General features: G+C 35.5%; 2 protein-coding genes across 2 annotated transcripts; one reads left to right on the top strand and one right to left on the bottom strand.

Moving 5' to 3' along the window:
• Window positions 1-323: 323 nt before the first annotated feature.
• Window positions 324-3,065, bottom strand: LOC143609299 (cyclin-dependent kinase C-2 C-like). Its single transcript, XM_077084090.1, has 8 exons — window positions 2,691-3,065; window positions 2,232-2,516; window positions 1,847-2,158; window positions 1,545-1,772; window positions 1,042-1,136; window positions 867-951; window positions 527-790; window positions 324-449 (listed from the first exon to the last, which is right to left on the bottom strand). Exons 1-8 carry the CDS (start codon window positions 3,063-3,065, stop codon window positions 324-326), a joined length of 1,770 nt encoding a protein of 589 aa, XP_076940205.1.
• Window positions 3,066-4,757: 1,692 nt separating this feature from the next.
• On the top strand, window positions 4,758-7,356 carry LOC143609298 (uncharacterized). The gene is made up of 3 exons (XM_077084089.1): window positions 4,758-4,892; window positions 5,379-5,598; window positions 5,689-7,356. The coding sequence occupies exons 1-3, from the start codon at window positions 4,888-4,890 to the stop codon at window positions 7,354-7,356; spliced, it is 1,893 nt and encodes a 630-aa protein (XP_076940204.1). The 5' UTR covers window positions 4,758-4,887.
• Window positions 7,357-9,057: the final 1,701 nt, after the last annotated feature.

The following is a 9,057-nucleotide window of genomic DNA, read 5'->3' as shown; positions in this document are numbered from 1 at the left end:
TAAATAAATAGGTTGACCCGTTCGATTTTGAGGTTTTTTTATGAAGTTTTTGTTTTGATTTGAGAGGGGTTATTTGAAAAGTTAATTATAGCTTGAATCGTTAGTTGTTTATGATGTTACCACATCGCAAGTGATCACTCAATTTGCAAAATGAATTTTTTAAAGCGCTTGGCCGAAACACGACATAATTTTTAGGTGTGTACGAGTTAAAGTTGACATCTTTAACACGAATAAATATACGGGTCTTGGTCAGGTTCACGTATTCAACCCGCCAACCCAAAATCCTTTAACTAGAAAACTCACCAACACAACATGATTAACTCCTAATGCCAGATATTGCTAGTACCTTTTGAAAACCGTGATCTAGGAACACCTTGCCTTCCATCGGTTCTATGTGATGGGATTACCATAGGTCCCGAGTGCCGTATCCTTTCTTTTTTATGACAACCCTGTAGGTTAATAAACTGATATTTTTTAATCTTTTATATGTTAGTAGTTGTTTCATTTCAATATAAAGATGCCTTACAGATGATAAATCTTGATCAGCTGTAGCATCATGCTCAAAAATTGGCTCAATTGTCCGAACATCTTGACTTGTTGGGGTCACAAAACTGACATGTTTTCGTCGTTTTGTTGACCACCCGAGTGTCCCATCTGATGTGGTCGCCAACACAGGCAGTGTGCTAACTGTATCAGCTTCAGATACGTCCGAGGTTTGGGAAATATCTGATGATATAACATTACTATCAGCTAGTCCTCTAGGCCCATGAAAATAAGCATTCCGGCGTGCCTGGCCAACCAAACGTTTGAGATTAGAAAGTGATAATGTGATACAGAATAATCAGATTGCAATAAATTGTTAAAACCTCTGTTTGTTCCAGCAAAGCTGTTCGGCCTTTTTTTAGATTTCTTGAAGTCAGAGATGCCCGAAGTCTGCCACCGGGTTTGTTTCTGAAATTCATAGGTGTACATTAAATATTAACTCGCATGCAAATCTTTATAAACTTTAGTCTACGGCCAAAATAAAAGAAAACCACATACGAGTGTGCTTCACGATGCTTTGCATCAATCTCCTTGCTGGGCGGGTACTTAGGCAAGCTTGCAGGATCACAAGCAAAAGGGCTCATGTGGAAATACTGAAAATCAACAAAAATCAATAAACACATTAAATAAAGAATGGCTTGATTCCTCAACCATCCATTCAAGTGATTTAAAAGTTAACTGGCATCCAATTCAAGGATCAAATGTGTTACAGTTATGCAAAATATTTGTCTGAACCAGCATTTCTCGAACTTAGGGACCAAAATTGTAATATGGGTACGCCACAGGGACTATTCGTGTAATTAAATCCTATACTTGGTCATTATTCTATATCCTTTTGATTGTTAGGATAGTTATGGCATTTCATCATTATCATATGTTTTTAGCTTTCTCATTATTCTTTTTATTGTAATCTCTGTATATAAAGAGTTTTGGTATTCAGTTATTCAACACACAGAAAATTTTGTTCATCAATATCGTTTTTCGTTAAATTCTTTAGTTACCTCGGATTGAAGAGCCGATGTGGCACTCCCACGTTTTTCAGGTTCTACAGAAAGGAGAGCTTCGAGTAAATTCACAGCAGATTTCGGGAGTTCTTTACACCGTTCCCGAAGAGAGCTCTGGTAAGCACGTTGGGGTTTAGACATTTTGGCTAGAGGAAGTGTCGGTTTACTCCAATACTCATCCGGTGGCGTGCCACAAAGCATGAATATTTTGTGCAATTGTTCAACCTGAATATGTGGTTAGATTAAGAACTATATAGGTATACATTAAAGATCTTTAATCATTCTGAAACTTTATTTACCTCTGTTCTTCCCTTGAGAATTGGTCTACCGACAAAAAGTTCAGCAAAAACACAACCCACACTCCACATATCGACACATGTTCCATATGTTGTGGAACCTAAGAAAAGCTCAGGAGCACGATACCATAATGTCACCACACGGCTAGTCAATGGTTGTCTGCTGGAAACAAAATTTGCCAGACCGAAATCGGCTATCTTTAGCTGACCTTCATTATTCACCAAAATGTTTGATGTTTTGATGTCGCGATGAAGAATGCCTTGCGAGTGAAAGTACTCAACTCCTTTCAACAACTGCTGAATGTAGCATTTGATCTGCATCCCACAAAATCTTTTTGAACAATTTAATGTCGAAAAAGAAAGTCTAAGATGTATGAATGATGCAAACCTGGGAGTCGTTGAATCTGATGTTGGGGGACGATATAAGCCCTGCAAGATCATGTTCCATGTACTCGAAAACAAGGTAAATGTTGGATGACAAGCGGGATGTAATTATGCCCTCTAGTTTCATGATGTTTGGATGATCCAGCTTTCGAAGAATCGTGATTTCACGAGCCATAAATCTCACACTTTCAGGCTGGAAATTGTCGAATCGCACCTTTTTCAGTGCCATCATTCTCCCGGTCTTGAGATCATGTGCACGATACACGTTGCTGTATGTCCCTTGTCCAATCTACATCAATGTTGGTGAGTTTATTATCTATTATAATAATAATAATTATTATTATCTGATTTTTGTTTCATCATTGTCATTAGTCGGTTAGCTTTATACTTATTATTTAATAACGCACAGAAAATATTATTCAAACAATACAGTTTTTCAGTTTTTTGAATTCTTTCAACATACCTTTTCAAACCTCTCGTAACCATCAGACTTTTGAGGAAGCCAACCATCAATGGCTTCACCAGCGACAGCACTAAGCCACACTGGCCAACCAGCGGCAACATGTTCCGCTACACTCGATCTTCCAAACCTTACATTAAATGTAAAGGAGGGCTTTTTGGAGTGCTTGTTATTAGAAGGCAGTTTCAACACCTCATCATCGTTGGGGGGATCCTCACGGTTAACGATCTTATTATCAGCATTCGTTTCATGTTTAATGTTTTTCTCGGGTGAGGAGGCGTAAGCATGATTGTTGTAGGAATGAGTAAGGGTTAGGGAAGAATGAGGGAGAGGGGAAACAGTAGAGTTGGCAACATGTTTGGAGCTGATGCAACCCATTTAAATTTGCCCCCAAAACCCATCAATCAAAGGAGATCAATCGACAGATTTTGGGGAGACCCAGACCCAGATGGATGGGGAATCGACCGGGCCTGAAACTGTTGACGGGATGAAACGCCCCCTTAAATAAACCTGCAGAAAACAAGCTCTCAAATGACACAAAATTAACTCTAATTTTGGGGAAATTAAGGAAAGGTGGTTTGATCTGTTCTACTGGTTGTTTTGGTGTTTGTCATCATAGGAGGTGGACCATTATTCTCTCTTGATCACTCTTTTTCTCTTTGTGCCAACATTTCCCGCCATTATTAACAGCTATAAACTAACCGTCACAGCTTTTCCTAAATATACATATTTTTTTACATCATTTTCTCAAATAACCTTTTTGTAAGCATTCATTTTTTTTATTGCAATGCCACTAATACATAAGTTTTTTGTTACACACAATATTTTATAATCTATTCGTGATTATAAGAACACTCATTCGATATGTTTACTGAACCATAAAGGTCTTTGAAGAGTTTGTGTAATGTGTAGTTAAGGGTGTGAATTTTTTATATAACAAACGAGTTGTGTTCATTTCAACTTGACGGGCTGTGGATAGACTCGTAGATAAACATAAGCATGTCTCGTTGGCATATTCGAAATAATATAAAAATTTTTATATTAGAAGTTATAAAAAAAAACCAAATATAAGTAATTAGTTATAATAATATAATATTAAAAAAAGAACAAACAAACAAAAGGCTAACATGTCTTTTACTATATGCTTGATGCTAACACGTCGTTTTACCATGTGTTTGGAGGCCTAACTTATCTTTGACCATGCGTTAAGAAATATAACACGTCTATGACGACATGTTATACTAACACGTCGTTAAAGACGTGCTAGATTTCCTAATGCATGGTCAAAAATGAGTTAGAATAGAACATTTTTGAAATTATTATGTTTGGGAGACAAAATTAGAATTTTTTTTTCCAAAATATGACCATTTTAGGAATTTTCCCATTTTATTATGCTAAGTACTAGTACTTAGTATTGTGTGTTGTTTATGTTACATAGATGGTGTACAGAATTCATAATGATGTGCACAATCAAGTAATCAACTTCCACCTAGAAATCACATAAGAATATTTTTTATAAATATTTACTCAAACTTTTAAATAACTCCATATCATGGTTTATAATTTTTTTTAACTTTGATGGTGAAGGGAGGAGATTAGCAACATCTACCATATTAAATAAATATCTTATTTTTAAGTTAAAGCAACACCATTGGATCTGGCATATTAAAATATTATATTTTGTTATGAAAGGAATAATAAGAAAAAATAAATAATAATGTGAAGGAAGCCAAAAGGCCAAAAAGGACGGAAGGTAGAAAGAATCTAGATATGTGAATTGATAGGTGATACATACATACATACATACATACATGTTTCTCTCTCTCTCTCTATATCTATATGTCTATCTATCTTTAGCTGAAAACCAGAAACACATTTATAAATATATAAATTCTTTTTCTTTATTATATATTAAGATTTGCTGGCCAAATTTGCAAACCAATTAATGATGGAATCAAACCTTCACTTCATTTCTAGAGAGAGAAAGTGAAAGTGAAGATCTATCTATCTTATATATATATCTTATTATTAATTATTAATAATATTCTTATCTCAAATCACTCTCTTTCTTTCTCTTATCTGTTGATCACAGAAAAGTGGACCTGCAGATCGGATATTATTTCGCCTCTTTTTTATTATTATTTTTTCTTCAAATTCGTTCGTGCTTAATTTGAAGACGATTTGACGGAAACCTAACGGCATGAGGTAGTAGATTCTTCTTTAATTAACCGTTTAATTAGGTCTATATTTGATTGCGGTAATTTCAATTTGTTTAAATGCTTGTGTATTAGATTTACAGTTGCAGTTTATGTTGTGTTAAAAAGTAATTTGAAGCTGTTGAGTTTGGATTGATAGTTGAATTTAGGTTAATAATGATTATATATCCATATCCTTGTTTTTTGTGTTTTTTGGTTCAAAAGCTACTTTAATATCATCTATAATTGAGTTGAGTTGAGTTGGGTGACTGTATCTTCTTCATATGATTGTTTTTGTTTGGTGAGATATTTATATAAATATATGCTATGCTGATACTGTATTTTCCAACTATCATTTGTAGATTATATTTATATTTTATTATCTTTAAGATTACTTGCAAAATTGGAAGCATATATAGGATCTATCACTGTAACCAATAACATAGTCTATATGTAGCTGTTATTGAGTACAAACCGTTGTGTTGGTTGATTGTAGTGCAGGAATGGCTACCAGAGTACAAACTAAGACACATTTTCTAGGCTCTGTCATGGATCTAAACAACGGTTCGTGTAATGGTATGTGGGAACTGTATCATGGTGATAGAAACCAGAGTTACAACTCCTTTTTGATGAGCCAAACTATGGGCGACCCGAGATATCCAAAAGAACAGATGAGGCTAACGATTTTGAAGCAAGAGTCAATTTTCAGGCAACAGGTTCATAAGAAATGTGATTTTGTTAATTTGATGAATGATGAATGTATTTTTGTTAAACTTTCCGTGTTACTGATGTAGCCATTTTTTCAGCTTCAAGAACTTCATCGCCTGTATAAAAGACAAAAAGACTTGATGAACGAACTCACAACGAACAAGCATTACAGATATACAGTACCTTCAGGAGCAGCAAGTTCGAGTCGTTTTTTAAATCAAATTTCTTCACAGAATTCCAAAGAGATGCATACTCAGAGAAGAGTGATTGATTTAGAACTTCTTGCTGATGTGGATGAGGATAATGAAGTAAAGCAACCGGTAAAAAATGTTCATAATTTAAGCACAAAAAGAGCTTATAATTTGGCTGATCTTAATGAACCAGTCCATTTGGAAGAAGCATCGTTTGCAGCATCTGTCAGTAGTGATTATCGTGCTACTAATAAACTACAAAAGCAAGATTTATGTACAAATTCAAAGTTTTGGTGCTTGCAAGGTGAGCCAAAGAAAGCCTATGAGCATTTATCCAGAAGCCGGACAATATTTGGTGTTGAACTTTCTGAAAGCTGCCACAAACAATCTTTTGATACGTCACAGTCTTCTTCACGGGATCAAAACGCTTCATCAGCTAACCATAACCGTTGGATTGAACCCTGTCTAAAACATGAAGATTTCGATGGGAAAAAGACCCATGAAAATCTTGGAAAACAGCTGCCTCATTGGCTTGTGAAAGCCAAAGTGAAAGAACCAACACTTTATCAGATGAACTTGGATTCTCTGCAGCAACATTCTCAGCAGTTTTTCAAAAAAGCTGAGAAACTTCAAACTGATCATTTCCATGGAATTACAAAAATTCTAGGCGTCCCTGTTAACATTCAAGATTCAACCAACCTTACTCATCATAAGAATGCTGAAAATGACAAAAGTAAACACAGTTTGGAATCAAGACCAGTCTTTGATTTGAATTTGTCATTTAATGAAGAAGAAGATCCTTCATCAACACCAAACATCCCTGAAGCCATTGTCAAAATTGCTTCAATGGAGATCGACCTAGAGACTCCTGCAACCCTTGAAACCGAACCAGATGATGATCACATGGATGCTGATGATCAGGAGCTTGTTAAATCTGCAGCTGAAGCTATTATCTCCATTTCATCATCCGAGCCGCCACCAGCCGACACTTTGCTATGGTTGTTGGCAGAGGTTATTGAGTCTGATAATGATTTCAAAGATTCAGTAAATGTGAATAAAGATGAAGATTGTATTCCTGAAGGTATGGATTACTTTGAGCACATGACATTAAAGCTGCAAGAAACAAAGGAAGAGTACTATTGCTATGAGGCGCCGATTGTGGAGGAAAAGGAAGAAGATGGCAGTTTATTGACAAAACGAACGGTTAGAAAGGGACAGGGGAAGCGGGGTAAGGCGAGGAAAGATTTTCAGAGGGATGTATTACCGGGAATTGTTTCATTATCGAGGCGAGAAGTAACTGAAGATCTTCAGACATTTGAAGAGGCGTTTAATGGTATTGGTGTTTCTTGGCAGCCAAAGAGGAAAACAGGTGGTAAGAATGGCAGGGGCAGGCGTCGGCTGCCATCGTCGTCACCACCACCGCCTCCGCCAGTAGCTGTTGAGAAGAGTGCTGTTTGTTGGGAGGTGGCGTTGGACGGGAAAAGTCTTAGCGGGTGGGGAAAAAGGACGAGGCGTTTGCCAAGGCAGAGATGTCAAAATGGTAATAATCATCACTCTCTAGCTTTGAAGTGTTGATTCAAATCACCACCTATACCATTGTTGTACATAATTATACAGTAGACTGCTTAAATCATGTCTCCTGTACAAGTGATAAACAACATTTTGTTTTATGAGGAGTTTGATACAAATGGAAAGACAGTTTGCTTGTTCATGTGCTTCACAATCTCAACTACTAACGTTTTTTGTTTGTTTTTAGTTACGAGGTTTTTCTTTATTTTTCTTTATTATTATATTTTATTTGATTCAAATATCATAGATTTTGTCAGTCAATGTCATATGGACAAAAAATCGGCAGGGGAAAACGTGTGACATAAGTTTGTTCTACCAAAAGTTGGGACCAATGTCATTGTTGGAAGATATGGTCATACGGAATTATTAATCAAATACACAAAGATATTTTGTATAGTGAACGCAATTCTTAACTTTATTTAACCAAAAATAAAGGATTTTTTTTCATTATTAATATATTTAGAGTTCTTAATGGTTTAAGATCAACTATTTTTAAAAATTAAATAGTAGTCATTTTCCTAAGTTTTATATATTTATTGCCATGTCAAATAAAAATCATGTTTGTAAATCATGTCATAAATCATGCTTTAATGATGTGTAAATGTATCGTCTTGATGACCTACATTGCAGTCATAAAAACCATTTTTTTGGTGATAGTTAACCGAAAAATATTCGTTATCTACACAACCTTAGCTCACGTATAGACATTTAATCACGTGTGTGTATTGGACTATTGGTAATGACATAAACATTCATTTACAGATTTACTATAAAGGCATGTAGGTAGACAATCAGGCCATTTAAAAATTATAAATAGAGGCTAGAGAAATCATGATTTCTAGAGGTTTGTTAGAGAGGACAATGGTTCAATATCGAACATGGAAGCCACTGAAGTGTTGTGAGGGATCTTTTGTCTTCGAAGGTTAATCATTGCTCTTGCTTGGTTCGTAATGTCTTGATCAACATACAAGTTCTAATCATGTAAGCATTTGATCTTATAAACCAACCAGGGCTGGCTCCGAAAATTGAAAAAAAAATTTGGGCCGAAGGCGAAAAATATTTTGGGCCCTTATTTTGTTAACAATTTAATTTTTTAATTAGCTTCCTTGGTTATAATTTGGGTTGTATAAAAAACTACTATATAAAAATAGGCTTAAAAACGTTTAAAATGAGAATAAAACCCACAACCTTTTAGTTGGGAGTCATGTCTCTTTATCACTTGACCAAGTTAGTAGTTATGTAATTGAGTTTAAACATTAAGTATACATATAGTTTTTCATAAAAATACATATAATTTTTTTTAAAAAAAAATTTCGGGCCTAACAGGTAGTCGGGTCTATGGCCGTCGACCTCTCTGTCATAGGCCATGGCTGGCCCTGAAACCAACCATGAGCAAGTGAGCAACAATTAACCATCCAATCCAAAATACCTCCACATTACGCTAATGGCTTCCACGCTTGATATTGGTTCGGCGTCCTCTTTAACAAACTTTCCATATGTCACAAACTTTCTCTCTATGTATATATCAGTTAAAATGACGAAACTGTCTACTTGATTCACACCTCTATGCTAAATATCCGTGTATGCCTTTGTCGATACACATGTAATCAGGGCCGTCTCCGAGAATCGTGAAAATTTTTCAGGTCGAAGATGAAAAGAAATTTGGGCATTAAATTAGTTGAGTTCTTAGATTCCTGGACCCAATTC

Source organism: Bidens hawaiensis, unplaced genomic scaffold (assembly GCF_021521415.1).
Source record: "Bidens hawaiensis isolate Kalapana, Puna unplaced genomic scaffold, B.hawaiensis_p1.1 tig00419532_1, whole genome shotgun sequence".
Classification (NCBI taxonomy): Eukaryota; Viridiplantae; Streptophyta; class Magnoliopsida; order Asterales; family Asteraceae; genus Bidens; species Bidens hawaiensis.
Note: the sequence above shows the minus strand (reverse complement) of the source record. Positions and strands in the feature narration are given on the sequence as shown.

Coding starts and splice junctions, on each gene's coding strand:
- LOC143609298 (XM_077084089.1), top strand. Junction 5,599..5,688: donor AGTCAATTTTCAGGCAACAG/GTTCATAAGAAA, acceptor CCATTTTTTCAG/CTTCAAGAACTTCATCGCCT.
- LOC143609299 (XM_077084090.1), bottom strand. CDS start 3,065: ATGGGTTGCATCAGCTCCAAACATGTTGCCAACTCTACTGTTTCCCCT. Junction 1,137..1,544: donor CATCGGCTCTTCAATCCGAG/GTAACTAAAGAA, acceptor GTTGATTTTCAG/TATTTCCACATGAGCCCTTT. Junction 791..866: donor CTTTGCTGGAACAAACAGAG/GTTTTAACAATT, acceptor TTGGTTGGCCAG/GCACGCCGGAATGCTTATTT.